Source organism: Stomoxys calcitrans, chromosome 5, assembly GCF_963082655.1.
Source record: "Stomoxys calcitrans chromosome 5, idStoCalc2.1, whole genome shotgun sequence".
NCBI classification, from domain to species: domain Eukaryota; kingdom Metazoa; phylum Arthropoda; class Insecta; order Diptera; family Muscidae; genus Stomoxys; species Stomoxys calcitrans.
In genome coordinates, this window is record NC_081556.1 from 95,334,257 (window position 1) to 95,350,629 (window position 16,373).

At 40.6% G+C, this 16,373-nt stretch overlaps 1 protein-coding gene across 12 annotated transcripts in view; it reads right to left on the reverse strand.

Moving 5' to 3' along the window:
• Nucleotides 1-1,899: 1,899 nt before the first annotated feature.
• LOC106091768 (protein shisa-5) overlaps nucleotides 1,900-16,373 on the reverse strand; it is a 92,602-nt gene continuing 78,128 nt past the window's right edge. For 10 of the 12 annotated variants that reach the window (XM_013258423.2, XM_013258424.2, XM_013258414.2 and 7 more), the window contains 3 exons: nucleotides 9,470-9,602; nucleotides 2,824-2,913; nucleotides 1,900-2,746 (listed from right to left, as the gene is read on the reverse strand). In XM_013258423.2, coding sequence (XP_013113877.1) covers nucleotides 2,587-2,746; nucleotides 2,824-2,913; nucleotides 9,470-9,602 — 383 coding nt within the window. In that variant the 3' untranslated portion in view covers nucleotides 1,900-2,586. Of the gene's footprint in view, nucleotides 2,747-2,823; nucleotides 2,914-9,469; nucleotides 9,603-12,084; nucleotides 12,245-13,997; nucleotides 14,138-16,373 lie in introns of those variants that run through there. The other 2 variants (XM_013258419.2, XM_013258422.2) reach the window with 2 other exon arrangements.

A 16,373-nucleotide genomic window follows, 5' to 3' on the forward strand; every position in this document is an offset into this window, starting at 1 on the left:
CTCGCAGTTAGGCTTCTTGTGATAACAATAAACAATAGCGCCCTGTCACTCCTGTCAATTGGGCCAACTGACTGGTATAGAGCGAGCGGTTTCTGCGTTAATTTCCTCTCGGCAACTAGCACATTCGAGGTGGGGTCAGTTCACTGAAGCGGCGATTGGCGTACTCTCTGAAGCTGACACAATCGGCCTTCTTCTGATTGATAAACGCCTGGCGCTCAGAGGTTAAGTGGGGTGGTCGGTCCACGGTGAGAATTATAGAGAGGTGGTTTGATTCCAAAGAAATGACAGCTTGCCAGAATACGTTACTTAGGAGATCAGGGCATGCAGTGGAAATGTCTGGCAAGTTGCTGCATCTCCTTGTAATCCTAGTGGGGGCATCCTCATTCACAATGTTAAACGTGGAGCTCTGCCAAAGTTATGACCCGTTGGTCGTTACCTAGGGGTGAATGCCATGCAACGTGATGCGCTTTAAAGTCTCCTAGAACCAGACGATTATGGCCAGACAGTAGCCCACTTATGTCGGGTTTGTGCGCTTGGCCATTAACCGGGTCACCGGTGATACGTATAAGTTGCATAGCTCTATCTCGGCAGTACAGGACTTGACTGCTATCCCCATGCACACCATGTAGGGGTCACTAGCGTCAGTCGCAGGCGAGATGGGTCTAAACTGTGCGGAATGGTGTATCACGAAGGCCAATTCCCCACCTCCATCCATTAAGCGATCTTTACGTAGCACATTGTATCCGTGACAACTGTGTAAGCTGCAGGTGTTGGTCAGCTTTGTCTTCTGGATCGCTGCAACCAGTATGTTTTTCCTACTCATAAAATCTACTATCTCGTCGATCTTGCCTTTCGGACCATTGCAATTACTCCTCACCGACACTGACCGACTATGGAGGCGGTTCTGACAAACCGAACAGAACCAGAACCCAGGGTTCTTTTCAATCCCGGCACGGACCAGAATCGTGCAGAGAAGACACTCCGGAATGTGTCTCTCCCATGACGAAAAAAGCAGGAATACGTACACTGAGTAGAGCTGGCAAAATATCGATGGCACTATCGATACTATCGATATTTAATTTTTTGACTGAATATCGATTGATATATTTCCGATGGATACAATCAGAAAAGTTTAATTTTTTGCACAGCTTAACAAAATTAAGCAACCCAACGCTGAATGTATCCTTTAAGAAACATTGCGCCTATAGAGGTCGCAATTTTCATCTGATTAGACTAATATTACCTACAATGATTTCTCTCATGACTTACCTTGGTTCTATTTGGTCTGTGCATTGATATTGTTTCTATATAAAGCGATCTACTGATTTGTACTTCTCATTTTCGTTTGAAATATGGGTGATGGGAAATTAACGATAGTATAGATACTATAGCTTTCTTATTAAAACTATAGAAAATATCGAATGTTGCGATTATCGATTGTTTGCCAGCTCTAATGCTGAGTTTATTGAGTTATTGTAATAGTATTGGTAAAAACAAAGGTGTATTCGTCACATGCACACATAACCATCAGTCATGGCTGAAAAATCAAAATCATTTGATTTTTTTTCGATAAATGACGTCTATCGATTACCGTTTACAAAGAAATATATAATCATTAATTGACAGATATTGAAAAACACGTTGTGGGACAAATAAGGTTAAGAAATGAGAAGTAAAGTATGAAAAATTAAATAAAAAGCTGTAATCAACACGTACACACGATGAGTACGATCATGATGTGCCATGTAAACTCTGCTTAACACTGAGGTGGTGGCAGCCCTTGTCGATGAGGATTCTATCGGGTCAATTTGGTGCATACAACCGGCAGCCATGGGATTGCCACCTGGCGGTCATTGTTTGGTGTGTAGTGGCGATACAATTTCTAAATTAAAGACCATATTTCATATCTAAACTTATATTTTATTCGAATTTGTTTTTAATTCAAGCAACATGGAAAACATTTAAAAAAAATTCAATGAATTTTATTTCTAAATACATATCTTATATAAAAAAAAACAATACCTTAGTTCGTAAATATAATAAGGTATGAACAACTACAATGTATGTGTGCGTGGGTTTGTATACAAGTGGATAGAGTTTTTTTATTGCCTACTAGAGGGGACTTTTTGAAGCAAAGGAATTTAGTAATTTTCTTTGACTTCGCTGTACATTATAGGGAGTTGTATCACAATACAATGAAAGCTATTAAACGGCTGTTATTTTTGTTTTTCTTAAAAAAATACATATATACATACATATATAAGTTAAGTTTTTTTAGTAATACTTTATGAAGTATTTTCGTTGAAACATACTCATGGATTGTGTAAATATAGTAGATGTACACAGTTAGGATGAGAATATCTCCATGTGGACCTGATTTTAGTTTCTGGACATTTCGGACCAAAAGAGATCCAATACCGGATGAGAGAAATATCTGAAGACATATATACAAACTCAGTATTTCTCCCTGATGTATTATGCCCTTTTTCTTTATTGTTTCCAAGTTCTTAAGTCTTTGAAGATTTTTTTTCTTAAACAATTTCCTTTTTATTTTTGTGGGGTTTGACAGCGAAACATTCTTTGGGTTTATTGTCCGGAATAGTTAGGGTTGTATGGTGACTGCTTTTCGTAAGTGGCATTAGTGGCTGCACCCGAGCCAGCACCGCCTACTGCCATCTCGTATGACGGAGGATTCATATTAGCAGCGGCGGGCATAGATGGATAAGGTGCCATGTAGGGTTGGGCTCTGCAATGAAATTGTCAAAACATTAATAATAAAAAAGAAAAGTGTTCTGGAAAAAAATTCAAGTGTCATATACGAACCCTGCAGTTTGACCCGCTGGCATTGGCATGGGCATAGGCATTTGAGCTGGTTGACCGGCGGGCATTGGCATGGGCATTTGAGTGGGAGGTCTGTAAGAAAAGTTAAACATTAGGTTAAAAAATATTCTCAAATAAAAAATTTTTAATAATGAAACATTTAAAATAATAATTTAAAAATGGAACATGAGAAAATCAATAATTACACCAAAAGTATTTTTAATTTTTCCTAGAAACGAATTTAAAAAAAAAGTTTTCCCATCCCATTAGCAATAATTTATAATATATTGGATATTCTTAGAGATGGGTTTCTACCGGGTAAATACCCAACGCTTGTGTATTTATTGGGTAAATACCCAATTTATTGGGTAAATACCCAATAAATAATTTTTTTTGGGTACTTATTTGGGTATTTATAATTTTGCAGATATCTTGGGTATAAAAACATTTTTCGAAAAATTTTTGATGATTTCGTATTCTTTCTTCATAAACCTGATCTCAAAATCGGATTTTAGTTATATATAGCCGCTATATAGATCGATCTCCAGACTTAAAGTCTTGAGACAATAAATTGGTCATTTTTCATCCGATTTCGATGAAATTTGGCACTGTGAGTTCTATTCATTTCTGTGAAGTGCGGTTCAGATCGGATTATATTTGGATATAGCTGCCCTTAGACCGACCACCCGATCTCCCGATATATAGTATTAAGGGCATAAAATATCCATTTATTACCCGAATTCGATGAAATTTGGCACAGTGTGTTTTGGTAGACTCCTACCCATTCCTGTCAAATGTGGTACAGATCGGACCGTATTTGGATATAGCTGCCATATATACCGATTTCCCGATATTGTGTAATGAACCTATAAAAGGAGCATTTTTCATACAATTTCAATGAAATTTGGCACAGCGAGTTCCGGTACGCTTCTAAACCTTTTTGCTGAATATCGTCCAGATCAGACCATATTTGGATATAGCAGCTATATAGACCGACCTCCTGATATAGAGTATTAAGCCCATAAAAGAAGCATTTTTCATCCAATTTGGATGAAATTTAAATCAGTGCGATTTAATAGACCTCTAAACGTGTTTGTTGAATATCGTCCAGATCGGACCATATTTGGATATACCAGCCCGTCTCCCAATATAGATTGTGTAGAGTATCTGGTCCACATTCCCTATATGGCGCAATTTGGACGATATACAACAAAAAGTTTTAGAGGGGTGCCAAAACGCACTTTTTCAAATTTCATTATAATCGGTCGAAAAATGCTCCTTTTATGGGCTCAGTACTCTATTTCGGAAGCTATATCCAAATATGGTCCGATCTTGACGATATTCAACAAAAAGGTTTAGAGGGGTACCGGAACTCGCTGCGCCAAATTTCATTGAAATAGTATGAAATTATAGGCTCATTACTCAATATCGGGAAATCGGTATATATGGCAGCTATATCCAAATATGGTCCGATCTGTACCACATTTGACAGGAATGGGTAGGAGTCTACCAAAACATCCTGTGCCAAATTTCATCGAATTCGGGTAATAAATGGATATTTTCTGGCCTCAATACCATACACCGGGAGATCGGGTGGTCGGTCTAAGGGCAGCTACATCCAAATATAGTCCGATCTGAACCGCACTTCACAGAAATGATGGGAAATGGGTCTACCAGAACTGACTGTGCCAAATTTCATCGAAATCGGATGAAAAATGACCAATTTATTGCCTTAAGACTTTTAAGTCTGGAGATCGGCCTACAATGTATAGCGGCTATATATAACTAAATCCGATTTTATGAGATCAGAAGATAAGGTTTATATACAAAGAATACGAAATCATCAAAATTTTTTTGAGAAATGTTATACCCAAGATATCTGCAAAATTATAAATACCCAGCTTTTGGGTATAAATGGGTAAATACCCGGGTAAATACCTTTTTGGTATTTACCCATCGCCCATCTCTAGATATTCTGCAACTCTTGATCGTGTAAGGCGATTAGACGATGTTCGTTTGTCTGTAGGTTGTTTATGTTGTAGCAGTGTATTGCAGGCGGCGAAGTAACTGGAGTAGAGCTGCAAAATATCGATGGCACTATCGACATTTAATTTATGATTGAATATCGATTGATATTTTTCCGATGGATATTATGGCAAAAGTTAAATTTTTTGCAAAAATAAGCAATCCCACTCTGAATATATTCTTTAAGATACATTGCGCCTATAGAGGGCGCAATTTTCATCCGATTGGGCTAACAGTTTGTACAATGATTTCTCTCATGACTTCCAGCTGACCTTAATAAACTTGGTTTTATTTCGTCTGTGCATTGATTTTTATACCCACCACCGAAGGAGAGATATTTTAGCTGAAACTTTGCACAGAAACTTTTTTTTTGTCCATAAGCAGGTTAAGCTCGAAGATGGGTTATATCGGACTATATCTTGATATAGCCCCCATATAGACCGATACGCCGATTTAGGGTCTAAGGCCTATAAAAGTCACATTTATTATCCGATTTCGAAATTTGGGACAGTGAGTTGTGTTAGGCCCTTCAACATTCGTCTTTAATTTGGCTCATATCGGTCCAGATTTGGATATAGCTGCCATGTAGACCGATCTCTCGATTTAAGGTCATGGGCCCATAAAAGGCGCATTTATTGTCCGATTTAGCCAAAAATTTGGGGCATTGACATAAGAAATGTTCTACCGTCTCATCATCATCCCCACATGCCCTACAGACGCTATCACTAGCCGCCCCTTTTCTGCATAAGTGAGTTTGTAGCCCTATATGTCGCATTCTGATACCGAAAGCCAAACTGATCTCCTTCCTACTTCCTTTCAGCATGCGAACTTTCGAAGAAGTAAAGCTAGGTGCTTGAAATTTTGTATAAATACTTCCTATTAGTGCAGGTCGGCTAGGATTGTAAATGGGCCAAATCGGTCCATGTTGCCATATAAACCGACATTGGATCTTGACTTCTTGAATTTCTAGAGGAGAGATACTTATCCGATTTGGATGAAATTTTACACCAAGTGTTTCATTTTGCCATCCAACAACTCTGCCAAGTATGGTTCAAATCGCTTCGTCACCTGAAACAGCTCTGATATAAACCGAACTCGAATCAAGACTTCTTGAGTCGTTAGAGAGCGCAATTATCATCCGATTTGGCTGAAATTTAGCATGAAGTGTTTTGATTTGACCTTCAACGACTGCGCCAAGCATGATTCAAATCGGTTCATAACCTGTTATAGCACCCATATAACCCGATCTCGGATCTTGACTTCGTGAGATTCTAGAGGGCGCAACTATTATTCAATTTAGCTGAAAATTGGCCATCAATAACTGCGTCAAGTATGGCCTAAATCGGTTCATAACCTGATATAGCTCCAATATAAATCGATCTCCCGATTATAATTCTTGAGCCTCTGGAGGGAGTAATTCTTACCTGATGTGGCTGCAATTTTTCACAACGTTTTCTTGTATGACTTTTAACGTACGTGTCAAATATGACCTGAATCGGACAATAAGCTGATATATCTCTATTACTATAGGGCGCAATTCTTATCTGATTTTGCTGAAATTATGCATAATGAATTCCACTTTGGTCTCCACCACCTAAACCATAACTATTGCTATTTCAGCATAACTTTGTATAGCTGAAATAGCAATAGCTGAAATTGCTAATCCATTATGTTAATTGCTAATCCATATTGCTAATCCTATGGCACGCCCCATCGGCACCATCCCGTTCCGTTCGCAAATCTCAGGAAACCTCCCAGAGGTACGTTCGCAAGACCACCCAGATCACAGAAGAACCTCCTCAGATAAGAGAGCCGGATATGAACCTGGAATACCTTTATGTCCCCATGTTAGCGTCACATCGTGGAATTGGAGCCTATCCAGGGACTCTAAACAATCAGCCACACACCTCATCGTCCTCAATTTCAATGCTTTTAAGGGCGGTAAATCCCTTACCAAAATTTCTCTTGTGGATACTAAATGGCGCCGGCCTTTGCTTAAAAGACCGTACACTCATCCAGGACTCAGAGACGTACCGATATTGAGTGCGTTGGAGCAGAGCCCCAATTCAGTCCCTGGAGTAGAGCCCCAATTCAGTCTAGCCTCCGCATCCAAAACATCTAGAATCGAACTGTGGCCGCATCTGTCCTCCTTCAGCATGCCGAGCTTCCTCAGCCTAAGCTACCTTGGCGGCATAGTTCCTGATGTAGGCCCAAATGGGCTGTATAACCAGCATCGCTTCCAGACTTGCCTGCGATGCTGATCTCAGTGCCCCTTTTACTCCGACGCAGGCCAGTCTTTGGACTTTCACGAATTCCCTCGTACGAGTCTTATTCACAGCCCTCCACCATACCAGTGACCCATAGGTTAGTACTGATCTCACAATAGTCGTATACACGCAATCAAAATCCATGCTACTGGTGAGAGAAGGGAGATCGGCCTGTACGGCTCCCCCCTTGCTCAAGTGCTTTGGAGGCTTCAGTAGCGCGATCACTCTGCCCATCTTCCAGCCACCGGGTACAATAAGAGTTTTCAAAGACAGGTTGAGGACAGTGGTAATATACTCGACTCCAGGTTGATCCAGATTTTTCAGCATCAGTGCAGAGATTTCGTCGGGCCCTAACGCCTTGGATGACTTGCTTGAAATTTGTAACTTGGTCCACGGCAAATTATGATGGTTGTCCATCGGCTCGGAGACCATGGATACGCCGAATGGCTCTCCTGCTAGTCTTCATTTTTACAAGTGTTGCAGCCACAAATTCCTCTTATGTTCGTTGACTAATGAGGTAATTTTCAGTCCGTGCAACGAATACCATCACGCTCGTCTGCGAGTACCGCTGCCTGTGCCGCAATTGGGGTATTTAACAGGTTGGTATAAAACGAGCGGCTGCTGCTGATGTCTCGGGCTTTCTCGAACGCCTAGGTTCGGATCCTGGCGAGACCATCAAAAAATGATCAGCGGTGGTTTTCCTCTCCTAATGCTGGCAACATTTGTGAGGTACTATGCCATGTAAAAACTTCTCTCCAAAGAGGTGTCGTCCTGCGGCACGCCGTATGGACTCGGCTATAATAAGGAGGTCCCTTATCATTGAGATTAAACTTGAATAGGACAGCACTCATTGATACGTGAGAAGTTTACCCCTGCTCCTCAGGGCAAAATTTGCAACGAGCACATTTTCGGGAGGTGTCAGCTCACTGAAACGGCGATTGGTATACTCTCTGAAACCGATCCAATCGGTCTTCTAATTGACAAACGCCGGTTGAAGCCGGTTGGTCGGTTGATGGTGAGTATTATGGGGAGCTGGTCTGATCCCAAAGAAATAACGGCTTGCTAGGATACGTCACTCAGGAAATCAGGGAATGAATAAGCGTGGAGCTTTCAAACTGCTCTGCCAAAGCTGCTGGTCGTTTTCTAGGAGAGAATACCAATAAACGTGATGCGCTTTAAAGTCTTCTAGAACCAGCCGAGTATGGCCAGACTGTAGCGCACTTATGCTTGGCCATTAATTGGGTCACCACTACCAACCGGCAGTATGTGCACGTTGTATTGCTTTATTTTGGCAGTACTGGACGTGACTGCTATCCCCATGCACTCCATGTTGGGGTCACTAGCGCTAGGCGCAGGCGAGATGAGTCTATACTATACGGAATGGTGTATCACGGAGGCAAATCCGTTACGTAGCACATAGCACCCGTTGCAACTGTGCAGGCTGCAGGTGTTGGACAGCTTTGTACCCTGGAAGTTCTTCCAGCTCATAAAATCTACTATTTGTTCTATCTTGCCTCGGAGGCCATTGCTATTCAATTACAAGAAGGATACAGTCGATCTGTGTGGTGCTCATTGCTGTTACGAGAAGCTTAGCTGCGAGCCACAGATTGCGGATAGTGGAATGCTCCATACGGACAATCAGCGGTATCGAGCGGAGAGTCTCAGTATGAGGCATACTGAGTGCCTATGATGCTCGATATGACAAGGCGAGTTATTGGCTCCTTTAGATAACCAATGACCACTATGTTCCCGCAGCGATCGATCCTTTGGAGCGGAACAAGCTTGCTCTCCTACAGGAGCTTGAGGAGGATCGCTAACTCCACATTCAATGTGGCAACAACAACAATGAAGAGGACGGCGACGTTTGTGACCCATTGCTATCTACGTTCGCACAAAACCGTCGAAAATGCACCTCGCTGACAGCGACCGATGATGGAGGCGGTTCTGGCAAACCGAACAGAATTAGGGTTTGTGGGTTCTTTTCAATGCCGGCACGGACCAAAAAACTACGGTAACGGCACTCCGTGATGTGCCTCTCCCATGACGAAAAAAAGGACGAATATATGCAATAAGAGGTGATGTATAATAAAAACCCTAAGGAGTTCGAGTTTTAGGGTCCCTTATATACCACAATAACTAAAAACGAAGCGTCCCCAAAATGTTTTGCGATATATTCAATATATATCAGAAATTTTCTTAAATCGGTCCACCCATGTTGATATGTCTCGGGTGTTGGCGGTCTAAATCCGATGGTTGTCCACTTACTAATTACTTGACGAACCAAGTAAAAATTCTGTCAGAGGTGTTGCCCGGCTTTTTTTTTTTTTTTTTGAAATAAAATATAGATTATAACTCACCCCTGAGGCGGATAAGGTGTTGCATAGACTTGTGTTTGATACGCTGTTGTTGTCGTAGTGCCACCCACTGGCATTTGAGGCACTGGATAGCCTCCGGGTGCTGTATGCGTGGCAGAGGTCACCACTATAGGTGCTGCAAAGAAAAGATTAAGAAATATTTTTTTAATAATCAAATGTAAAACACTGGTCCAAAAATATTGTAACTTTAGTCTCGATAAAAATTTCGCGCAGCTTAAAATAAAGGTTGATTTTTTAGCTATTATCTTTTTGGCAACGCTGGTTTTGACAGCTCACGCACATTTCGTGTTTTGTTTCACTGTCAAACATCTTCAGTTTGGTCTATAATTTAACCATGAATCGTCTTACAAGCGCACAACGGTTGCAAATTATTGAATTTTATTATCAAAATGCGTGCTCTGTTCAGTTCATCGCGCGCTTCTTTTGTTCAGCGACGAATCTCATTTTTGGTTCATTGAATACGTAAATAAGCAGAGAATGTCAATTTTCGAGTGAAAATCAGCTAGAAGCATTGCAAGAGCTACCAATGCATCCAGAAAAAGTCACAGTTTGGTGCGGTTTACGGGCTGGTGGCATCATTGGACCGTACTTCTTTAAAGATGATGCGAATCGTAACGTAACTGTGAATGTTTAACGATATCGTGAGATGCCACACAGCATGCGTAACAATAGACTTATTGTGCAAATTTTCAAGCACCTAGCTTTACTCCTACGATTGTTAGCGTTTTTGCTACTGGTGAGAGAAGGGAGATCTGTCTGTACGACTCCCCCAAACTCGGGTCCTTTCCAGGCTTCAGCAGCCCCCATTTTCCAGACATCGGGAACTATATGAATGTTCAAGGACAGGTTGAGGACAGTAGTAAGGTACTCAACTCCAGGTGAATCGAGATTCTTCAACATTAATGTAGAGATTACGTCGGGGCCCAATGCCTTAGATGATTTGGCTCCACGGATGACATTCGTAACTTCGCCCACAGTAAATTGTGATGGCTGTTCATCTGCTCGGAGATCACGAATACAGCGAATGGCTCTCCTCCTTGCCCTGTCACTCGATATGTTTAACGATATGTTACTGTTTTTGCACTAAAAATTGTTGTTTTTTGTGAACCTTTCCTTGAGAAATATCCAGCTGCCTTAAATTTAGGGGTTAAATGATGCAACTTTTGTTTTATTGTTTTATTTTATGAATAAATATTTCGAAGTCCTATTTTTAGCCTAGTTTCTTGAAAATAGACGAACATTTTTTATTTACAATAGGTAAACTGCTGCGGGCAAAAACTCGAACATTTCTTTTCAAAGTTTCGAATAGAATTAATAGATAACGGATGACATAATCAAGCCTCAATCGGGAATCGTATTCATGACCAGTGTTGCCACTTCAAGAAAAATATTTTCAACTCTACCAAGTATTTATACTAGATCTCCGTAATATAGGTCTATCTGTTAAAAGCACTCTATACGCATAGTTCAAAGATGGCCTATATCTTGATAAAGCACCCTTTATAACCGATTTCATTTCTCAATTTCATTAAAGCCGTGTTTTTTGCCCTAATTTTAATGAACGTCTGTGCCGTATAAAGTGATCTTCAAGTTCAAGGTCTTGAGCCCTTAATAGCGCATTTACTACCTATTTTCGCCGTAACAGTCCATGGCATGGACAGAGTATGGACCAGATCAATAGCCCTATTTTCTGATGGAAGGCATTGAATGTTCAAAACCGCATCTAATATCAACAATTAATGAAATTTGCAACAGATCCCTTGACACTCGTACCAGTTACTGTCAATATCAAAACTTACACACTTTTTCTCTGAAATTTGTTACAGTGAGACCCTTGTAATAGTATGAGGCCCCTCGACAGCCATGGTTTTTTTTCTCACTCTCTCTTAACCAATACATACAGAAACGATAGGAAGTTAAAAAATTTTGAGTCATCCCCGGTGATTTTTTCAGTTATTAATTTATATGTTGGAAAAACCTTCCAAATCTTGAGGTCAGCCTACCAACCTACCAAGAGAAAACAAGTAAGGGCGTGCTAAGTTCGGCCTTATATACTTATATACCCTCCACCATGGATCGCATGCTGAACATTGTAGAAGTCATTGTGTAATATTTAAGTTCATTCGGATAAGAAGGTTTATATGGGAGCTGTATCAAGCTATTGATCGATTCAGACCATATTAGACACGTAAGTTGCAGGTCATGAGAGAAGCCGTTTACAATCCCAACAGACCTACACTAATAAAAAGTATTTGTGCAAAATTTCAAGCGGCTAGCTTTACTCCTTCGAAAGTTAGCGTGCTTTCCACAGACAGACGGACGAACGGACATGTCAATGACAATCGGATGACAATCAAGAATATATATACTTTATGGGGTCTCAGGGGCATATATCGAGGTGTTGCAAACAGAATGACGAAATTAGTATACCCCCCTCCTATGGTGGAGGGTATAAAAAGCCTACCAATTTTGGTAGGAACCTACCAAAAACGGCAACACTGTTCATGACCTCCGCACTGGCAATCCGAACACGCTTCCAAATCGGCTACCACGACGACTTTCATCACAACCTAATATTGGAATAAAAAAGCACCTACCTCCCATTACTGTTTGTTGCTTTATTTTTCTACGACGTATAATTACAATTGTTGTTATAACAAAAAATAAAGAAACAATCGAAAAAACTACTATAAAGGCTATCATTTTCGGTGAATGTTTCTATTCGATAAAAAATCAAAAACCTTGGAGCAATAATATTATAGGTTAAACTTTCACGCAAGGATGTCGTTTAAGAACTAATAGAGGGTAAGTTCAACAGATTCCAATTGTGGGATTTTCATTTGGCTTTCATTGAATGACTAATTCTAGACAATAATCATTCCACTTATCACCATTGATTACTGTTATCGAACTGATGTCGAGATATAACAAGTGCAGACAAAAAGAGAGCGAGCGAGAGACAGATAAATGAATGTTTACAACATCTCAATTAAACTAAATGTTAGTGGTATAGAACACCTAATAGGCTTATCAAATTAGGACGGGATATTCTCTTTCACTCTCTGTCATCCTCCCATTCTTTGCCACTTTCTTGCCACTTGTGAAAGAGATGTGAATTTTTATTTAATTAAAGGAGACATTTCAATGGAAGCCATATTGTTAGGATTTGTATACCCACCACCAAAGGATGGGGGTATATTCATTTTGACATTCCGTTTAGAAAACATCGAAATATCCATTTCCGACCCTATAAAGTATATATATTCCTGATCAGCAATGTCCGTCCTTCTGTGCGTCTGTCTGTTGAAATCACGCTACAGTCTTTAAAAATAGATATATTGCGCTGAAATTTTGCACAGAGTCTTTTTTTGTCCACAAGCAGGTTGAGTTCGAAGATGGGCTATATCGGATTATATCTTCATATAGCCCCCATATAGACCGATTCGCCGATTTAGAGTCTTAGGCCCATAGAAGCCATATTTGTTATTCGATTTTGCTGAAATATGGGACAGTGAGTTGTGTAAAGCCCTTCGACATCCTTCCTTAATTTGGCTCAGATCGGTCCAGATTTGGATATAGCTGCCATATAGACCGATCTCTCGATTTAAGGCTTTGGACCCATAAAAGGCGCATTTATTGTCCGATATCGCCGAAATTCGGGACAGTGAGTTGTGTTAAGCCCCTCGACATACTTCTGTAATATGGCTCAGATCGGTCCAGATTTGGATATAGCTGCCATATAGACCGATCTCTCGATTTAAGGTTTTGGGCCCATATAAAGGGCATTTATTGTCCGATGTCGCCGTAATTTGGTACAGTGAGTTGTGTTAGGCTCTTCAACATTTCTCTTTAATGTGGCCCAGATCGGTCCAGATTTGGATATAGCTGCCATATAGACCGATCTCTCGATTTAAGGTTTTGGGGCCATAAAAGGCGCATTTATTGTCCGATTTCGCCGAAATTTAGGACAGTGAGTTGTGTAAGGCTCTGCGACATTTTTCTGCATCTTGCCCACCTCGAAATATGCGTCTAAGACCCCATTAAGTATATATATTCTTGATCGTCATGACATTTTAAGTCGATCTAGCCAGGCTGAGATTTTACACAGGTCTCTAACATATAATTTAATTATGCTCCGAATCGTGCTATCAGGTTAAAGACCAATTCCGATCATGCATGTTGGAAAACATTCTATAATATCCCATGCAAATTCTCATTCGAACTGGTTGAAAATAACGCTTTCAAGATCCTTAAATAACCAAAACTGGAGATTGGTTTATATGGTAATGGTGCCATTGTGTCAGTTGATCATACTTGGCAGCACACCACCACACGGTATTTGATTTTAGACAACCCAATAAGAATGACGCACTTTATGTGTTCGAGCTGAATTACAAAGTTAGAATACTCCTCTCCCATGACGTAGGATATAAAATCAATTTAAAGCACGTTACAAAAAGTGTGTCTATCTTCTAGGTTTAGGTGAATTAAAAAAAAAAAAAAAACATACCCCCCATTACTCTTCCAACATTTTGTTGTCTCTTTTTTTTACGACGTATAAACACAACTGTTGTTGTTATAACAAAAATTAAACAAGCAATCGAAAAAAATATAATAACAACTATCATATTTTATGGTATTAATCGATTCGATAAAAAACAACAAAAACTTTGAAGCAATACTAAGGTGTAGATTAAACTTTCACGCAGGGACGTCGTTTATAAACTAATTAGGGTTAAGTTCAACACATGCAATTGTGGGAATTATTGGCTTTTGTTAAATGACTAATTCTAGACAATTGCCAAACTCACATAGCACCATTGATTTCTGCAATCGAACTGATATCAAGTGATAACAATTGCCGAGAAAGAGCGGGAGAGAGAGAGAGTGCGAAATAGAGAAATGAAGTATTTATTAACAACATCTCTGCTAAACTGAATTGTATTAGTATTAGTGTTCTTTATCTACTAGAAGCTTTTTTTGTAGTAGCCAATAGCCTTATCAAATTAGCGCCGAACGTACTCTCTCTTAATCTCTGCTTTTCTCTTGTCCCTTGTTAAAGTGGTTTGAAGTAACTTGCTCAGGAGACAGTTCGATGGGAATATTTGGAGAGGGGGAAAGAGGGAGTAGTATTTATTGATATTCGTCTCAAATTTCTGAACGTCAATGTGGGTGGGAAAGACATTAGCCGGAACTCGATTCAACATACGAATGGTTCAGGCGAAAAATTAATTTTCTCGGTAATGCATGACCGGCCCTGTCAATTACAAACGGGTCTGAGTTCCTGGCAAGTCTAACATCCCTGGAACACACGCCATGAAAATAACGATAGAGTAATACAACGCTACCCCCATTCCGACGATGTTCAAGAGAAGCAATAGAGTTGGATACCCTACTGTCCCCAATCAACACCATCGTTCTCCGTTGAACCCGGTCAAGTAGCTCCTAGGATAAATTTGGATCTTCTGCCCATATATGAGAGTTATATTCCATCCTCGGCCTGATGTAGGTAGTATAGATATTGAGAAGATCAGAAGAGGTGAAATATTTCTTGCACCGCTTAAGAAAGCCCAAACACTTGAATGCTTCTTTCGACACTTCAAATAGGCGTTTTGACCAACGGACATCACATTGCATCTTTATGCCCAGAACATCAAGAGCATTTGACTGTTCAATATATAAACCGTCGAGAGATATCGACGATTGTAGTGGGTCAGTGAACCGCTTGTGAGACAAGAAACAGCACTGCGTCTTCTGTGCGTTAAAGTCTACTCTGTTCGTTCTACCCCAGTCGGAAATGGCCAACAACTCCTGGGAGAGCGTCTCATCCATAATGCGCCTCCTGTCCACAATTTCTTGAGAACTGGGCCTATGGTCGAATGAATATGAATGACACAGACTACTGTCATCGGCAAATGAGTAGACTGGATTCGAAGTCCGACTCAATAGATCGTCAATGAAAATAAGAAAAAGGGAAGGGGAAAGGACAGAGCCTTGTGGCACACCTGCGGTCAATGTATACTCATCTGATGAGAACCCATCTACAACAACTCGTGAATCGACAAGCTTTGATAAAAGTGCCCCGTGCCAGAACCTATTAAATGCCTTGCTCTCACCAAACTGGTGGATAAAGCGACTCCATCGTTCCGTCAAAAATGCCATTAGGTCTCCCGTAGAGCGATTTTTGCGGAACCCATATTGTCTGTCGCTAAGAAGGCCATTGGACTCTAAGTATCTGACATGATGATGGTTAACCATACTCTTCATAACCTTGGAGAGTGCGGAGCATATTGCAATTGGCCGGTAATTCGCAGGGTTGTTCGGCCCACCTTTTTTTGGGGATGGGCTGAACGTTCGCAACCTTCCAACGCGCCGGGAAAGCTCCCGCACACTAAGCAAGGTTGAAAAGGTTGCGTAGTGGACGAGCAAGCGTTGAAGAACACTTACAAAGGACAAGTGTTGATATACCGTCCGGGCCCAGAGTTTTATTAATGTCGAGATCTACAAGGACTCTTTTAACTCCATGTGTTCGAAAGAATATCTGAGGCATCCAACTAGGTACACTATCAATCACGGGGAGTGGTTGATTGCTAAACGGCAAGGTAGAATTTCCTGCAAATATTTCAGCCGGTAGATTAGCCTTATCAACCGGGTCAGTGAATACCTGATCATCCTTAACAAGAGTTGGGATAGCCGATGTGTTGCCCTTTACTATTTTTACAAATGACCAAAAGCTCTTGCTTCCCCTCGGAGAATCAATAACTTTGGCACGAAGACGCTGTTCGTAAAGAAACTTTTCGTGTCTAAGTACTCTGGCACACGAAGTTCTAAGCCAAGTCCTAAATGCATCCTGTTTTGATCTGACAGCATCTCTGCATGCCCGGTT